The sequence below is a fragment of the Salvelinus sp. IW2-2015 genome, linkage group LG4q.1:29 (assembly GCF_002910315.2).
Source record: "Salvelinus sp. IW2-2015 linkage group LG4q.1:29, ASM291031v2, whole genome shotgun sequence".
Taxonomy (NCBI): domain Eukaryota; kingdom Metazoa; phylum Chordata; class Actinopteri; order Salmoniformes; family Salmonidae; genus Salvelinus; species Salvelinus sp. IW2-2015.
Window position 1 is genome coordinate 56,476,993 of NC_036842.1, and position 19,327 is coordinate 56,496,319.

General features: G+C 43.5%; 1 protein-coding gene across 10 annotated transcripts in view; it reads right to left on the reverse strand.

Moving 5' to 3' along the window:
* LOC111962209 (CCR4-NOT transcription complex subunit 2) overlaps positions 1 to 19,327 on the reverse strand; it is a 28,914-nt gene that overhangs the window by 1,615 nt on the left and 7,972 nt on the right. For 2 of the 10 annotated variants that reach the window (XM_023985115.2, XM_070442974.1), the window contains exons 3-14: positions 11,053 to 11,125; positions 10,620 to 10,764; positions 10,122 to 10,307; positions 9,887 to 9,966; positions 9,529 to 9,654; positions 9,004 to 9,161; positions 4,922 to 5,081; positions 4,647 to 4,803; positions 4,481 to 4,542; positions 1,213 to 1,262; positions 976 to 1,076; positions 532 to 682 (exon numbers count right to left, since the gene is read on the reverse strand). In XM_023985115.2, coding sequence (XP_023840883.1) covers positions 532 to 682; positions 976 to 1,076; positions 1,213 to 1,262; positions 4,481 to 4,542; positions 4,647 to 4,803; positions 4,922 to 5,081; positions 9,004 to 9,161; positions 9,529 to 9,654; positions 9,887 to 9,966; positions 10,122 to 10,307; positions 10,620 to 10,764; positions 11,053 to 11,125 — 1,449 coding nt within the window. The remainder of the gene's footprint in view (positions 1 to 531; positions 683 to 975; positions 1,077 to 1,212; positions 1,263 to 4,480; positions 4,543 to 4,646; positions 4,804 to 4,921; positions 5,082 to 9,003; positions 9,162 to 9,528; positions 9,655 to 9,886; positions 9,967 to 10,121; positions 10,308 to 10,619; positions 10,765 to 11,052; positions 11,126 to 19,327) is intronic. The other 8 variants (XM_023985122.2, XM_070442972.1, XM_023985120.2 and 5 more) reach the window with 8 other exon arrangements.

Below are 19,327 nucleotides of genomic sequence, written 5' to 3' on the forward strand. Positions count from 1 at the left end.
AAGCCTTTCTTGAGGGTCAGAACCAAAGTTAAAAACTCATAAAAGTTCCCAAGACAAAACTAGTACGTAAACCACGTAACTCCATCAAAGGAGATTCACAACTCATGGCATACATCTAAATCTAAAAAGGCACACACAGATAATGCTTTCTCTTAAAGGGATAGTTCACGATTTTGGCAATGAAGCCCTTTATCTACTTCCCCAAAGTAAGATGATCTCGAGGATACCATTTTTATATCTCTGTGTGCAGTTTGAAGAAAAATGATAACTAGCTTTAGCGCAATTTCTAACTAGCGTTAGCACAATGACAGGACGTCTATGAGAACAGCTAGCATGCTAACTCTGGTTAGCATTGCACTAACTGTAGTTCACATTGGCTCACAAAACTACATCTAACTTCCTTCATAMTGGACGCTGAGACAAAAATTGTATACTAGAGTTAATCTGATTTTGGGAAGTAGATTGCCAAAATCCCGGACTATCCCTTTAATGTTTAGTGTATTGATTGAGGGTAGATACTAAAGCCAATACCTTTACCTTGGCTACCTTCCTCCAGTTAAGACAATCAAAGAAGTAGTAGGTTCCCCTCTCGTAGGTGTTGGTCTTTAGTGTGGGCTCCATACCCGGCGCCCGCGTGATCCACACCCGCTCCTCCTTGTGGTACCGCCAGTCCCGATTGAAGCTGCACCAACACCAGGCACAGGCAGGAGAGAGAGAAATCCCATTACTGCACAGTCAAGTCAAAGAAAATACGCACAAATCGCTTATTGATAACAACCTATGGAAAGAACTGTGGTACTTTGGACAACTATTGGAAGAAAACCAAAAAGTGATGCTGGGAGTTAAGGTGAAGTAAAATCTCTAAAAATCACTTTTGAGAGGAGTCTGATCATTTCTAAATAAAAGATGAGCAAGAGACTCTATACTACAAAGTAAGTTAAATGCCTTCAGTAGTAGTTTGGATGTGCTACTTACAGCTCTACTGCTGCCAGGAGCTGTAGCAGGTCTCCTCCGTTCATGTAGTACAGATAGAACAACAGGTCTTCGCCGTAACGAGCCAGTTTAATAGCTGCCAGCTGAGGAGAAACATATCTTAATCAACACCATCATTCGTTCCAATGATGACATTGTGCTTTCTTCAAGAGCATAAGATCAATGCCACATGAAAAGGGGTGTTACACAAACTGGTTAGATTACTGATTTATCACCTACCTTGTCCCGTATGTGAATGTTGGTTAAGTACTCAGACGGGACGTGGAAGTCTGAAAGAGAGGCGGCACCAGGGTCACCAAAAGGCTCAGTGCGGGGTGCGGGTGTGTGTGCGTCTTGGTGGAATAGAGTGGCAACTGTGGCAAATGAGTGGACTATCCTGGTCAAATCAAACYTTATTTGTCACATGCGCCGAATACACCAACAGTGCAGTTCAAGAAGAAAAAATTTACCAAGTAGACTAAAATAAGAAGTAACACAATAAGAATAACGAGGCKATATACAGGGGGCACCGGTACAGTGTGCGGGGGTACAGGCTTGTTGAGGTAATCCGTACATGTAGGTGGGGTCAAAGTGACTATGCATAGGTAACAAACAACCAGCAGTGTACAAAGGAAGGGGGGGGGGGTGGAAATTGTCCGGTGGCGATTTTATGAATTGTTTAGCAGTCTTATGGCTTGGGGGTAGAAGCTGTTATGGAGCCTTTTGGTCCTAGACTTGGTGCTCCGGTACCGTTTGCCATGCAGTAGCAGGAAAAAAAAGTCTATAACTTTGGTGACTGGAGTCTCTGACAAATTTATGGGCTTTCCTCTGACACCGCCTAGGTCCTGGATGGCAGGAAGCTTGGCCCCAGTGATGTACTGGGCTGTTCGCACTACCCTCTGTAGCGCCTTACAGTCAGGTGTCCGAGCAGTTGCCATACCAGGCGGTGATGCAACCGGTCAGGATGCTCTCGATGGTGCAGCTGTAGAACCATGAGGATCTGGGGGCCCATGCCAAATCTTTACAGTCTCCTGAGGGGGAAGAGGTTTTGTCGTGCCCTCTTCATGACTGTCTTGGGGTGTTTGGACCATGATAGTTCGTTGCTGATGCGGACACCAAGGAACTTGAAACTCTCGACCCGCTCTACTTCAGCCCCGTCGATGTTAATGGGGGCCTGTTCGGCCCGTCTTTTCCTGTAGTCCACGATCAGCTCCTTAGTCTTGCTTACACTGAGGGAGAGGTTGTTGTCCTGGCACCACACTGCCAGCTCTCTGACCTCCTCCCTATAGGCTGTCTCATTGTTGTCGGTGATCAGGCCCACCACTTAATGATGGTGTTGGAGTCGTGTTTGGCCACACAGTCGTGGGTGAACAGGGAATACAGGAGGGGACTAAGTACACACCCTTGAGGGGCCCCAGTGTTAAGGATCAGCATGGCAGATGTGTTGTTGCCTACTCTTACCACCTGGGGGCAGCCCTTCAGGAAGTCCAGAGGGWGGTGTTTAGTCCCAGAGTCCTTAACTTAGTGATGAGCTTCGTGGGCACTATGGTGTTGAACGCTGAGCTGTAGTCAATGAACAGCATTCTCACATAGGTGTTCCTTTTGTCCAGGTGAGAAAGTGCAGTGTGGAGTGCAATTGACATTGCATCATCTGTGGATCTGTTGGGGCAGTATGTGAATTGGAGAGGGTCTAGGGTGTCCAGGAGGATGCTGTTGATGTGAGCCATGACCAGCCTTTCAAAGCACTTCATGGCTACCGACTTGAGTGCCACAGGGCAGTAATCATTTAGGCAGGTTTCCTTTGCTTCCTTGGGGACAGGGACTACGGTGGTCTGCTTGAAACATGTAGGTATTACAGACTCGGTCAGGGAGAGGTTGAAAATGTCAGTGAAGACACTTGACAGTTGGTTCACGCATGCTCTGAGTAGACGTCCTGGTAATCCGTCTGGCCCAGCGGCTTTGTGAATGTTGACCTGTTTAAAGCTTTTGTTCACATCGGCTACCGAGAAAGCGAGCATAAAAGGCATTTAGCTCGTCTGGTAGGCTCGCGTCACTGGCCAGCTCGCGTCTGGGTTTCCCTTTGTTGTCCGTAATAGTTTTCAAGCCCTGCCACATCCGACGAGCGTCAGAGCCGGTGTAGTAGGATTCAATCTTAATCCTCTATTGACGCTTGGCTTGTTTGATGGTTCGTTTGAGGGCATAACGGGATTTCTTATAAGGGTCCAGATTAGTCTCCCACTCCTTGAAAGCGGCAGCTCTAGCCTTTAGCTCGGTGGGGATGTTGCCTGTAATCCATGGCTTCTGGTTGGGATATGTACGTACTGGAACATATATGAATCATGGAACATATTCCAGTCTGTGCTAGCAAAACAATCCTGTAGCTTCCGCGTCATCTGACCACTTCCGTATAGAGCGAGTCACTGGTACTTCCTACTTTAGTATTACCTTGTAAGCAGGAATCAGGAGGATATAATTATGGTCAGATTTTCCAAATGGAGGGCGGGGGAGAGCTTTGTATGCATCTTTGTGTGTGGAGTAAAGGTGGTCTAGGGTTTTTTCCCCCTGCTTGTACATGTGACATGCTGGTAAAAATTTGGTAAAACTGATTTAAGTTTGCCTGCATTAAAGTCCCTGGCCACTAGGAGCGCCGCTTCTGGGTGAGCATTTTCTTCTTTGCTTATGGCCTTATAGAGTTGGTTGATAGCGGTCTTAGTGCCAGCTTCACTTTGTGGTGGTAAATAGACAGCTATGAATAATACAGATGAGAACTCTCTTGGTAGAGTGTGGTCTACAGCTTATCATGAGTCACTCTACCTCAGGTGAGCAATACCTCGAGACGTCTTTAATATTAGACATCACACACCAGCTGTTATTGACAAAAAGACACACACCCCCACCCCTCGTCTTACCAAAGGTAGCGTCTCTGTTCTGCCGATGCATGGAAAATCCTGCTAGCTCTATATTGTCCGTATCTTCATTCAGCCACGTCTCAGTGAAACATAAGATGTTACAGTTTTTAATGTCCCGTTGGTAGGATAATCTTTAATCGTAGGTCATCAGTTTTATTTTCCAATGATTGCATGTTAGCAAGAACATTGGAAGTCAATGGGAGTTACTTGCTTGCCTCCGGATTCTCAGAAGGGTGCCCGATCTGCGGCCTCTTTTCCGGCGTCTTTTCTTCGTGCAAAAGGCGTAGATCTGGGCCTGTTCCACTGAAAGCAGGATATCCTTCTCGTCGGACTCGTTAAAGGAAAAAAAGTTTCCTACAGTCCGCTGTGAGTAATCGCTTTTCTGATGTCCAGAAGTTAGCAGTAATATTATGTACACAATAAGTTAAAAAAGAAGTTACACAAAACACACCAAAAATAACAAAATAGCACAATTGGTTGGGAGAATGTAAAACGTCAGCCATGTTCTTCGGCGCCATCTTTGTGTCTGCACAGGTGTATGTGTCTTGGTGTGAGTCTTGGTGTGTGTCAGTGTGCGTGTGGTCAGGATAATGTCTTACCAATGTCTTGAGGTCGACACGGTGCTGATGCCCAGGGGGAAGCAAACTTGGGGTACAGGTTTCTGTCAGGAGAGGAAGGGACATGTTACTCTCAACGTGGACTTAACTTAGATTTTTGATTTATGTATCCCTTCAACCTAATATTGAGACAGGGCAGCCATCTTACTCTGGAGAGTTGAGGTTGAGTCCCAGTGTTGTGAGGTCACTCCCCAGCGCCAGGTGCACCATGCCTGGGTCCGTCTCCGCCGCTCGAATAAATGTCAGCAAGCCGATCATTCCAAACTGGTCCGTCACCATTCCCCTGGGAATGTTCGTCACCCGTCCTACAGATGTAGGAAAATCAACACAAAATAATCAAGAAGTAGAGCTTTCCCTCCAGCTAGTGCAAATTTGGACATCACCACTGGCCAACAGTCATGCAGAAACCATCTCAAAACCCACCCAGGTCGAGACGGAGAGGTGTGATTGGTTGAGAAGGCTCACCGTCAGGTAACACCTGGATCCCTTTCTTCTGGTTGTTGTTCTGTGCTGAGGTCGTCTTGTCTCCGGGGAACATAGGCCCATCTGCAATGGACGTGCTCTTGCCTGTAGAGTTTAGGTTCTGAACAAAGCAAGAAACAAATGAATTAATAATCATCTTATTTTTATTACATCTATAACCCACATGACATCATGGAACTTTGCTTTTAATATAAGATGTCYGCTCTTCTAACTAAATCAAATCAAATTGTATTTGTCACATGTGCCGAAAACAACAKGTGTAGACCTTACCGTGAAATGCTTACTTACAAGCCCTTAACCAATAATGCAGTTCAAGAAKTTAGAAAATATTTACTAAATAACCTTAAGTAAACAAAAAGTAACAATAAAATTACATAACAATAGCGAGGCTATATACAGGGGGTACCGAGTCAATGTGCGGGGGTACAGGTTAGTCGAGGTAGTTTGTACATGTAGGTTGGGGTAAAGTGACTATGCATAGATATTAAACAGCGAGTAGCAGCAGTGTAAAAACAAAGGGGGGAGGGGGTCAATGTAAATAGTCCAGGTGGCCATTTGGTTAATTGTTCAGGAGTCTTATAGCTTGGAGGTAGAAGCTGTTATGGGGCCAATTGGACCTAGACTTGGCGCTCCAGTACCGCTTGCCGTGAGGTAGCAGAGAGAACAGTCTATGACTTGGGTGACTAGAGTTGTTGACATTTTTATGGGCCTTCCTCTGACACCGCCTAGTATACAGGTCCTGGATGGCAGGAAGCTTGGCCCCAGTAATGTATTGGGCCGTACGCACTACCAACTGTAGTGCCTTACGGTCGGATGCTGAGCAGTTGCCATACCAGGCGGTGATGCAACTGGTCAGGATGCTCTCGATGGCGCAGCTGTAGAACTTTTTGAGGATCTGGGGATCCATGTCACATCTTTTCAGTCTCCTGAGGGGGAAAGGTGTTGTCGTGCCCTCTTCACGACTGTCTTGGTGTGTTTGGACCATGATAGTTTGTTGGTAATGTGGATACCAAGGAACTTGAAACTCTCGACTCGCTCCACCACAGCTCTGTTTATGTTAWTAGGGGCCTGTTCAGCCATCCTTTTCCTGTAGTCTATGAACAACTCCTTTGTCTTGCTCACATTGAGGGAGAGGAGGTTGTCCTGGCACCACACTGCCAGGTCTCTGACCTCAGCCTATAGGGAGGTCTCATGTGGGTATTACAGACTCGGTCAGGGAGAGGTTGAAAATGTCAGTGAAAGCACTTCACGCTCCTTGAAAGCGGCAGCTCTAGCCTTTGGTTCGGTGCGGAGATTGCCTGTAATCCATGGCTTCTGGTTGGGATATGTACGTGCGGCCACTGTGGGGACGACGTCGTCAACGCACTTATTGATGAAGCTGGTGACWGAGGTGGTATACTCCTCAATGCCATTAGATGAATCACAGAACATATTCCAGTCTGTGCTAGCAAAACAATCCTGTAGAGTAGCATCCACGTCATCTGACCACTTCCGTATAGAGCGAGTCACTGGTACTTCTTACTTTAGTTTTAGCTTGTAAGCAGGAATAAGTCACTGTGTGTGGAGTAAAGGTGGTCTAGAGTTTTTTTTCCTCTGGTTGCACATGTAGCATACTGGTAGAAATGAGGTAAAACGGATTTAAGGTCAAACGGATTTAAAGTATGCCTGCATTAAAGTCCCCGGCCACTAGGAGCACCGCTTCTGGATGAGCATTTACAGCTCGTTGAGTGCGGCCTTAGTGCCAGTATCGGTTTGTGGAGGTAAATAAACGGCCACGAATAATATAGATGAGAACTCTCTTGGTAGATAGTGTGGTCTACAGCTTATCATGAGGTACTCTACCTCAGGCGAGCAATACCTTGAGACTTCTTTAATATTAGACATCGCGCACCAGTTGTTATTGACAAAGACACACACCCCCGCCCCTCGTCTTACCAGACGTAGCTGCTCTGTCCTGCCAATGCACGGAAAACCCAGCCAGCTCTATATTATCCGTGTCGTCGACTCAGTGAAACATAAGATATTACTGTTTTTAACTTCTTATGGCTGCAGGGGCAGTATTGAGTAGCTTGGATGAAAGGTGCACAGAGGTGCCCAGAGTAAACAGCCTGCTCCTCAGTCATAGTTGCTAATATATGCATATTATTATTAGTATTGGATAGAAAACACTCTGAAGTATCTAAAACTGTTTGAATTATGTCTGTGAGTATAACAGAACTCATATGGCAGGCAAAAACCTGAGAAAAAATCCAAACAGGAAGTGGAAATTCTGAGGTTGGTCGATTTTCAACCAAGCTCCCATTGAAATCACAGCGAGATATGGATGAGTTTGCACTTCCTACGGCTTCCACTAGATGTCAACAGTCTGTAGAACTTTGTCTGATGACTCTACTGTGAAGGGGGGCCGGATGAGAAGAGAATTAGTCAGGTCTGCCATGAGGTGACCGTTCCTTGACCATGCGCGTTCACATGAGGGAGCTCCGTTCCATCGCTCATCTGAAGTCAATGTAATTCTCCGGTTGGAAAGTTATTCAAGATTTATGGTAAAAACATTCTAAAGATTGATTCAATACATCGTTTGACATGTTTCTACTGACTGTTATGGAACTTTTGGACATTTCGTCAGGTTTTAGTGAACGCGCTTCCCTGACGTTGGATTTGTATACCAAACACGTGTCAAAAATAGCTGTTCGGACATAAATGATGGACATTACCGAAAAAACCCCGAACATTTCTTGTGGAAGTGGGAGTCCTGGGAGTGCATTCCGACGAAGATCAGCAAAGGTAAGTGAAGATTTATATTGCTTTTTATGAGTTTTGTTGACTGCACAATTTGGGCGGGTAACTGTATGGCTTGCTTTTGTGGCTGAATGCTGTTTTCAGATKATTGAATATTGTGCTTTTGCCGTAAAGCTTTTTGAAATCTGACAGCGGTTGCATTAAGAACAAGTGTATCTTTAATTCTATGTAAAACATGTATCTTTCATCAACGTTTATGATGAGTATTTCTGTTATTTGACGTGGCTCTCTGCAATTTCTCCGGATATTTTGGAGGCATTTCTGAATATGGCGCCAATGTAAACGGAGGTTTTTGGATATAAATATGAACTTAATCGAACAAGACATATATGTATTGTGTAATATGAAGTCCTATGAGTGTCATCTGATGAAGATCATCAAAGGTTAGTGATTCATTTTATCTCTATTTGTGCTTTTTGTGACTCCTCTCTTTGGCTGGAAAAATGGCTGAATTTTTCTTTGAGTTGGTGGTGACCTAACATAATCGTTTGTGGTGCTTTCACTGAAAAGCCTATTTGAAATCGGACACTTTGGTGGGATTAACAACAAGATTACCTTTAAAATGGTATGAGATACATGTATGTTTGAGGAATTTTAATTATGAGATTTCTGTTGTTTGAATTTGGCGCCCTGCACTTTCACTGGCTGTTGTCATATCGATCCCGTTAACGGGATTGCAGCCATAAGAAGTTTTAATGTCCCGTTGATAGGATAGTCGCGACGGTAGATCATCGAGCTTGTTTTCCTAACAAGGCACCCTGACCTTCTCCCTCTGTATCTCCGCCTTTTCTTCATGCAAATGACGGGGTTTGGGCCTGTTCTCCGGAGAGCAGTATATCCTTTGCGTCAGACTCATTAAAGACAAAAATCTTTGTCCAGTTCGAGGTGAGTAATTGCTGTTCTGATGTCCAGAAGCTCTTTTCGGTCATAAGAGACGGTAGTAGCAACTTTATGTACAAAGTAAGTTACAAACAATGCGAAAAAACAAACCAAATAGCACAGTTGGTTAGGAGCCYGTAAAACGGCGGCCATCCCGTCCGGCGCCATTATATATATATATAAGGTGAAACACTTGAATATGCAGTAGCTGTTGCTGCTCAATATAAGGAGGCCTTGCCTGGTTGCCTGTCCGTTTCAGCTTTATCCATGTTTGGCATGACAACGACCAAGGAAAACAGACTGACAACCAGGCTAAAGTAAGCCTGTCTGTCTGCGTGACTCACTGTCTTGCTGTCGTCATTGCTCAACGTGGGGTCCTTGTAGTTGGGACCAGGCAGTGCAGGGAAGTCCTCGTTGTGGATGGAGAAATCCTGCGTCGGCTCGTTCGATGGCTTCGTCACCATGCCAACTGATGAGGTCATGAGATGAAGAGAAGAGGCTTCTTAAATAAATCACCACAATGAGAAAGAAGTTTAGCTTTGGGTTATATATACATATAGATACACCATTGGAGAAGGCCTTTTCCCTTTCTTCATCACATGACTCGCCACTGTTAATATTTGAAGAGAGACAAGTGAACTAAGTATTTACAATGAGAATGTGTCTAGCAGTACTGACTGGCCCACAGTAACGTGATGAGTCTGATGCTTTTTACACATGCACTGCCAAGTGCCTTTAGCATCCAAGCCTAGTGCATTAACAATGAGCCCTTCTTTCTAGTGCACTATGTTGAGCCCTTACTATAGGTAGCCCGCCTAGATTAGTACACAATTATAAATCCTTACTAGTGCGCTATAAAGACTTCTTACCATAGGGGGCCCTTCCAGCTAGTGGGTTGAGTAGCGGCGTTGGGTTTCCACTTCCTTCCCTCCGACTCCTGTCTGCTAACGCAGGGAAGTCGGACAGGTCTAGCCCCGTCACGTTTTCACTACCGTCTGTGAGAGGGAGGGTTAAAGACTTGTAAGAAAGCCATATGGGTAGATAAATGTATGTTACTATTCATGCTGACTGTGTGTCTTATAGATTGTGTGAATGGATAGGTAAGTGAACGTTATAAAAACGTGGCAACAAAAACATACAGGTAAAACCAAGCTGAGTGTGATGTATCATTCAATGGCCAGACTGAGCATCAGATAGTTGGTTATTATGAAGTGACACACTACTAACCTGTGCCATTGAAGATGTTGCTTGATAACGAGTTGTTCATCCCAAACGCCTGGTTTCGGTTCATCCCGAATCCTGACATGCTACAGAAATACAGAGGACAACTTTAGCCTCCAACTGGAGCAYCTTAATATCTATTTCCAATCATCACAAAAAATGATTGATTTATACTTTTATACAGAGTTGAGAACAGCAGATCTTTCAATTGTATGGCCAGCCAGACCGTGTGAGKGTGTACCTGTTGATGGTGAAGGGCTGCCGTGCAGGCTGCTGTTTGGGCATACAGATGATGCTGGGGGAGCTGCGGATGGGGCTGCCCAGCCCTGAGCTGCCCATGCTGTTGGTCCTGCTGCTGACCATCCCGATACCCTGGCCCACCTGGGAGTGGTTCAGCATGTTCCTCGAGTTCATCGGCAGGATCCCCCTGCGGAGGACACATCATGGGTTGGAGATAGATGGGAGGACAGAATGGGTTGATATGAAGCCAGATGGTGATTTTACTAATAAATGTCCTGTCCTGCTCTGCAACCACTGAACTGAACTGACTGGCTAACTAATTAGCAGCAGAATAATGATTCCATGGCATTCAAACACACTGGCTTATGTGTTATATGTCTGTCTCCAGAATATCTCAATTCAATGGGCTTTATTGGCATGGGAAACATATGTTTACATTGCCAAAGCTATATCCTCTCTCTCCAGCATCTCTGTCTCACGTCTCATCTCTTAAACACACCTGCTTGGCGAGGGCGGGGTATGGAGGGACATGGTGGGCACCCCCGTGGTGGGGGTGATATGGCTCGGTAGCTGGGTGCCTTGCGTTAAGCTGCGGTTTAACTGAGTGTTGTTTCCCATGCCCCTTATCGAGAAGCCTAGTGCACCTGCAACGCGAGAAATAAAAACAGTCAACAGGGGTCTCTCTTACCAACTTCCAAAGTGACCAATAGATTGGATATCTCTTAAAGTAATATTTTGAGATCAACAAGAAGTGCCTAAGGGAATAGTGTTGAAGTCTGTTTAGAATTGGGTATATTTAAATCAGGTCTATCGGGTAATTATTTGTAATGATCAAATTGCTCCAGGTATGACTTGACTACCAAATTGTTACAGACATAAATGTATTATGGACTTAGTAGGAAAGACCCTGAAAACAGATGCAGTCAGCTTACTCTGTGGGCCATATAAACTGGCACCAAGCTGGGACAGTTGACCTGATGACGACGGTGAGGGAGACGAGAGCATCTGGAAGAAGAGAAGAGATAAACCACAATGAGAGGAGGGAGTACTGGAAACAAGAACAGAAAGAGATAACAATGCCTTTATCAATAACACGTACCGGCACATTCGGGCAGTTCATATATCATGTTTTACAAATCACATTGGAATTACACAAGAATTTGGGTATTCAATTTCAAGGATAATAATAACACCATCAATGCTAAGGCAAAGTTATAAAGTTAGGCATATACACTCCCCAGTGTATTTATTTGGGCGGTGAAGCTAATACGTTTAATTTGGCTCTATATTTCAGCATTTTGAGATCAAACATTTCATATGAGGCGACAGCACAGAATGTCACCTTTTATTTCAGGTTATTTTCATGCATATCTGTCTCAYCATTTAGAAAGGAATGTCTCCCCATTTGAAGGTGTCATAAGTATTTTGACAAATTCACTTGTGTGTGTATTAAAGTAGTCAAAAGTCTAGTATTTGGTCCCATATTCCTATCACGCAATGAACTTGTTTATCTGCATTTGCAGTTTGTTTTGGTTGTGTTTCAGATTACAGTGCCTTCAGAAAGTATTCACACTGCCTGACTTTTTCCACATTTGTTGTGTTACAAATTCTGTCAAAATGGTTGTTGATCATTGCTAGACAACCATGTTCAGGTCTTGCCATAGATTTTCAAGCAGATTTAATTCGCCACTGAGTTGCTTCTTGGTAAGCAACTCCAGTGTAGATTTGGTCTTGCGTTTTAGGTTTCAACTCCAAGTGTCAGTATCTGGTGGAAAGCAGACAACCAGGGTTTCCTCTAGGATTTTGCCTGTACTTAGCTCCATTCTGTTTCTTTTTTATCCTGAAAAACTCCCCAAACCTTCATGATTACAAGCATACCCATAACATGATGCAGCTACAACTATGCTTGAAAATATGGAGCATGGTACTGAGTAATGTGTTGTATTTGCCCCAAATATAACACTTTGTATCCAGGACAAAAAGTGAGTGAATTGCTTTTTGGGCTGACCCCATTTAGTTGACTGGTCGATTGTTTGGTCGATAGGCTGTTTGTCGACCAAGATTTCTTTAGTCAAGCAGTCGCAAAAAAAAAGATTCTTCTTCGTGGTGCACAAGACACCTGTCTGATTCACACCTGTTTCAGTGGACTAATCCATTGCGGAGGCCATGGGGATGGCACAGTCAATCACTTTAAAACATGTGATACTTAAATTGTACATGGTTATATTATGCAAAAATAATGGTGCAACACTAATAAATATAATATTATTTTATAACATATGCGCTTTCTCCCGCATTGGATTGCGGTCACTGTCCGCGGTTCTGAAACAATCTTCGGTGCGCAGTAGAGTTGCTGCCTTTCCCTATGTTGCTATGTGAATAATAGAAAAGTTAACCAGCATATTGGTGTTGAGTACAATGAGGCAGAGGGAGAAGCGGGGTAAGTAGAAGAGGAAACAGCCCTTGCCTTAATTGTCTGATAAAATTGAGGAGAGAGGAAACCCCAATTTAATTAGGTCTATAATCAATAGCCTAACTGTTAAATGTGCCTGGCTTTATAAATCATCCATATATACAGTCCATCTGGAAAGTATTCAGACCCCTTGACTTATTCCACATTTTGTTACATTACAGCATTCTAAAATTGATTAAATCGTTTTTTCCCCTCGTCAACCTACAGACAATACTTGTATTTATTTAACCTTTATTTAACTAGGCAAGCCAGTTAAGAACAAATTCTTATTTACAATGACGGCCTACCAAAAGGCAAAAGGCCTCATGCAGGGACGGGGGCCTGGGATTAAAAACAAATACAATATAAATATAGGACAAAACACACATCACAACAAGAGAGACAACACAAAACTACATTAAGAGAGACCTAAGACAACAACATAGCAAGGCAGCAACATGACAACACAGCATGGTAGCAACACAAAACCTGGTACAAACATTATTGGGCACAGTCGACAGCACAAAGGTCAAGAAGGTAGAGACAATACATCACACAAAGCAGCCACAACTGTCAGAAAAAGTGTCCATGATTGTCTTTGAATGAAGAGATTGAGATAAAACGGTCCAGTTTGAGTGTTTGTTGCAGCTCGTTCCAGTCGCTAGCTGCAGTGAACTGAAAAGAGGAGCGAACCAGGGATGTGTGTGCTTTGGGGACCTTTAACAGAAGGTGACTGGCAGAACGGGTGTTGTATCTGGAGGATGTGGGCTGCAGTAGATATCTCAGATAGGGGGGAGTGAGGCCTAAGAGGGTTTTATAAATAAACATCAACCAGTGGGTCTTGCGACAGGTATACAGAGTTGACAAGTTTACAGAGGAGTAGAGTGCAGTGATGTGTCTTATAAGGAGCATTGGTAGCTAATGTGATGGCCGAATGGTAAAGAACATCTAGCCGCTTGAGAGCACCCTTACCTACCGATCCATAAATTATGTCTCCGTAATCTAGCATGGGTAGGACGGTCATCTGAATCAGGATTAATTTGCAGCTGGGGTGAAAGAGGAGCGATTACGATAGAGGAAACCAAGTCTAGATTTAACTTTAGCCTGCAGCTTTGATATGTGCTGAGAGAAGAACAGTGCACCGTCTAGCCATACTCCCAAGTACATGTATGAGGTGACTACCTCAAGCTCCAAACCCTCAGAGGTAGTAATAACACCTGTGGGAAGAGGGGCATTCTTCTTACCAAACCACATGACCTTTATTTTGGAGGTGTTCAGAACAAGGTTAAGGGTAGAGAAAGCTTGTTGGACACTAAGAAAGCTTGTCGTAGAGCATTTAACACAACATCTGGGGAGGGGCCATCTGAATATAAGACTGTATCATCTGCATATAAATGGATGAGAGCTACTGAGCTATGTTGTTGATGTAAATTGAGAAGAGCGTGTGGCCTAGGATTGAGCCTTGGGGTACTCAGTGACAGGCAGTGGCTGAGACAGCAGATTTTCTGACTTTATATACTGCACTCTTTGAGAGGTAGTTAGCAAACCAGGTCAAAGACACCTCAGAGACACCAATACTCCTTAGCCGGCCAACAAGAATGGAATGGTCTACCGTATCAAAAGCTTTGGCCAAGTCAATAAAAATAGCAGCACAACATTGCTTAGAATCAAGGGCAATTGTGACATCATTGAGGACCTTTAAGGTTGCAGTGACACATCCATAACCTGAACGGAAACCCGATTGCATACCAGAGAGAATACTATAGACATCAAGAAAGCCAGTCAGTTAATTATTGACACGTTTTTCCAACACTTTAGATAAACAGTGCAAAATAGAAATAGGCCTATAACAGTTAGGATCAGCTTGATCTCCCCATTTAATTAAAAGACAAACTGTGGCTGCCTTCCAAGCAATGGGAACATCCCCAGAAAGGAGAGACGGGTTAAAAAGGTTGGCGATAGGCTTGTCGATGATAGGGGCAGCAACCTTAAAGAAAAAAAGGTTCTAAACCATATGACCCAGATGGTTTTTTGGGGTCAAGTTTAAGGAGCTCATTTAGCACCTCAGACTCAGTGACTGCCTACAGGGAGAAACTTTGTAGCGGGGCAGAGGAAAAAGAGGGAGGAGCATCAAGATAGTCGCATTAGAAGGGGTGGGAGATAAGGAAATGWTGGACGGGCAAGGAGGCATGGCTGAGTCAAATAGGAATCCTGACTTAATGAAGTGGTGATTAAAGAGCTCAGCCATGTACTTCTTGTCAGTAACAACCACATCATCAATATTAAGGGACATGGGCAGCTGTGAGGAGGAGGGTTTATTCTCCAGGTCTTTAACCGTTTTCCAGAACTTCTTGGGGTTAGACCCACAGAGAGAGAGAGAACTGCTCCTTAAAGTAACTAACTTTGGCCTTCCGGATAGCCTGAGTGCACCTATTTCTCATTTGCCTGAACGAATGCCAGTCAGCCTGAGTATGCGTGTGCCGAGCATTTGGCCAAATACAATTCTTGCGGAGTAACTTTGCAAGATCACGGTCGAACCAGGGGCTGAACCTGTTTAAATTCTCATTTTCTTTATGGGGGCGTGTTTGTTAACAATACCACTGAAAATATAAAAAAAGAAGGTCCAAGCGTCTTCGACAGAGCGGATCAAGCTGATTCTATACCATATTACAGAGGCCAGTTCACGAAGGAAGGCTTGCTCATTAAAGACAAATCAGGACAGGTCGTTTCACTGACCAGCCTTTACGAACACATGCTGATGACAAAGCAAAACCGGGTTTTCAGAAATTTTTGGAAACGTATTATAAATAAAAAACGCTAATATCGCATTTACATAAGTATTCAGACCCTTTACTCAGTACTTTGTTGGAGCACCTTTGGCAGCGATTACAGCCTCGAGTCTTCTTGGGTATGTCGCTACAAGCTTGGCACACCTGTATTTGGGGAGTTTCTCCCATTCTTCTCTGTAGATCCTCTCAAGCTCTGTCAGCTTGGACGGGGAGTGTCGCTGCACAGCTCTTTTCAGGTCTCTCCAGAGATTTTAGATTGGGTTCAAGTCCGGGCTCTGGCTGGACCACGCAAGGACATTCAGATACTTGTCCTGAAGCCACTCCTGCGTTGTCTTGCCTGTGTGCTTAGGGTCGTTGTCCTGTTGGAAGGTCGGGAGCAGGTTTTCATGAAGGATCTCTCTGTCCTCCAGACATGACTAGGGCTGTTACGGTGACCGTATTACTGCCAGTCACGAGTCATGACCACAGTCAAATTCCACATGACCGTTGATTCAATGTAACTAGGCTACTCAAACTGTGCMCTTGCTAACAGTCATCAAGTCGCTAAAGGCCTGCTACTCAGCACTCTATTGTCCTTCTAATCACTCTGACATCAATGCAAATGCAATCAAAAATCAAACACTTCATGATTGAATTTGAATTATGTTGCAGAGATAGCAATCGAAGAAACTAACATTATTGAAAAATCTGGTGTATTGACTTTCCTTGATTTAACCATGCCTTCCCATATGGACAGAAATGAGCGGAAGATCTGAGCTGTCCCGTCAGGCCCAGTTTGACAATAACAGGTGGAAACTGATTCTAAAACACTGTCATGGATAATGTTTCCAAGCCAAACACAACTACAGCCATTTGGACACATTTTGGATTGAAGTCAAATGCGAGAGGTCAGCCAATAAACCTGGATGAAGGCATTTGCCGAATATGCAAGATTAAAATAATTGATTAACACGCAAACACATCAAATCTGAGAAGCCACCTTCGAATTAACCACCCTGCAAAATTTGCTGAACTAAGAGGAACCTCTACCACATCAACATGTTGCGGCAAAATGTGCGGCAAGGGGCAGCTGAGTGTTGAGCAGGCGTCCTCCCGAGTGGAGAAATGCAAACGAGACAGCAACAAATGGCAGAGAATAACTGACCATGTGACAATAATTTTAAGAAYTATTGCAGGAAATGGACAATCAGTATGAGTTACCATCGAGAGCATTCTTTTCACGAATGGCCGTTCCCAATATGTATAAGAAAGTGAGGGGAGAAATTCTCCAAGAACTTAAAGGCATACCCAATTTCTCTCTCACAACAGATGTGGTCTACCGTAAACATGACTCGATACATGAGCCTGACTGTTCACTACATATCCAGTGATTGGTCTCTCATGTTCCATTGTCTTGAGACGACCTATATGCCAGAGAACCATACTAAGGACAACCTGGGTGAAGCTCTCCGGTCCATGATGGCAGAGTGGGCATTGGATGAGAAGGAAGTGTCCCGCATCACAACTGACAACGGGGCAAACTTTGTGTCCGTGGTGAGGCAGTTGGGTTGGCCATGGCTTAACTGCTTTGGACACAACCTGCATCTGGCCAACACAAAAGTTGATGCAAGTCAGAAAGACTTGTGCAATGTAGGACACTAGCCAGCACTTTCACCACAAGCTGGTTGAAGAGGAGAAACCTCCATAAAGCACAGGAGGATCTTGAGATGCCCCAGCACGTGCTCATACCGGTGAGTGATCTTATTTAGTTCACATTCAGTCTTAAATTGCATTGCATTCCATTAATTTTAGACTACTCAAATCAAATATGAGCTACATTATCAAGTTGTTAGTGCTATTAATAGGCCTTCAATATATATCAAACGAATGATGTGCACATTTTATTATATTAATTTTAGGCTATTTAAATCAAGATGTTGGTCTTTGTATTAATACAATATACACTACCGGTCAAAAGTTTAAGAACACCTACTCATTCAAGTGTTTTTCTTTATTGTTACTATTTTCTACATTGTAGAATAATAGTGAAGACATCAAAACTATGAAATAACACATTTGGAATCATGTAGTAACCAAAAAAGTGTTAAACAAATCAAGAGTGTGCAAAGCTGTCATCAAGGCAAAGGGTGGCTATTTGAAGAAACTAAAATATAAATATATTTTGATTTGTTTAACACTTATTTGGTTACTACATGATTCCATATGTGTTATTTCATACAACGTAGAAAATATTAAAAATAAAGAAAAACCCTTGAATGAGTAGGTGTTCTAAAACTTTTGATGGTAGTGTATATCAATCAAATGATATGCCTATTGCATTCCATTCATTTTCAGCTATTTAAATCAAATACAAGCTACAATTTCACTATCTAGATGTTAGTCCTATTAATATGCCTTCAATATATCTAAATTGAATGATGTGCACATTTCATTCTATTAATTTTAGACTATTTAAATCAAATACAAGCTACAATTTCTTTAGCAAGATGTTTGTCCTAGATTAATAACTTGTATATAAATCAAATGATATGCCCATTGAATTCCATTGCACTTCATAAATGTTATCATTTTTCATCCCTTAGGATTGTAAAACACATTGGGGGACAAAACAACAAATGGTTGAAATAGTTTTGGAGCAGGTCCTGGCTATAAGACGGGTATTGATTGACGATCGAGACCACAATAATTTAGATCGGTCATGGCAGGTCATCAATGTTCTGCAATCGGTCAATGCCACACTTTAGCCTGTGGCCGACTTCACTGATATCCTATCTGGGGAGAACTATGTGACAGTGTCGTCAGTCAAGCCCGTTTTACGACTTTTAACGGGAAAGATTCTCTTTCTCAAACCCAACGACTCCGAGCTAACTAAAAATATAAAAATTAACATGGGCAGTGACCTGCAGGACAAGTACAAAGCACCAGCACTACAGGTACTGTTGTCAAAGGCCTGCCTACTTGACCCCCGGTACAAAGGCCGTGTGGGAGATGGCTTGGATGGCACGAAAGATGCCCTCCTTCAGGAGATGTTGGCACTCGGGAAAGTAGACGGAGGTAGCACCTGTCGTACAGTTGGAGATGGGGATGACTGTGCACAGCCCCCGGCTAAGAAGATTAATCTTAGTGATCATCTTAGAGATGAAACTGGCCCTGAAAGCTCCCCCATACCCTTGAGAGTGATTGCCGGCACAGAGAAGACTCGCTACAGTTGAAGTCGGAAGTTTACATACATTTAAACTAAAGTGTATTTGGCTCAGTTTTTCACAATTCCTGACATTTAATCCTTGTAAAAAATTCCCTGTCTTAGGTCAGTTAGGATCACCACTTTATTTTAAGAATGTGAAATGTCAGAATAATAGTAGAGAGAATTATTTCTTTCAGCTTTAATTTCTTTCATCACATTCCCAGTGGGTCAGAAGTTTAGCATACAATTAGTATTTGTAGCATTGCCTTTAAATTGTTTAACTTGGCTCAAACGTTTTGGGTAGCCTTCCAAAAGCTTCCCACAATAAGTTGGTGAATTTTGTCCCATTCCTCCTGACAGAGCTGGTGTAACTGAGTCAGGATTGTAGGTCTCGCACACGCTTTTTCCAGTACTGCCACAAATTTTCTATTGGATTGAGGTCAGGGCTTTGTGATGGCCACTCCAATACCTTGACTTTGTTGTCCTTAAGCCATTTTGCCACAACTTTGGAAGTATGCTTGGAGTCAATGACCATTTGGAGACTCATTTGCGACCAAGCTTTAACTTCCTGACTGATGTCTTGAGATGTTTCTTCAATATATCACAATAATTTTCTGTCCTCATGATGCCATCTATTTTGTGAAGTGCACCAGTCCCTCTGCAGCAAAGCACCCCACAACATGATGCTGCCACCCCGTGCTCACGGTTGGATGGTGTTTCAGCTTGCAAGCCTCCTTGTTTTCCCTCCAAACATAACGATGGTCATTATGGCCAAACAGTTC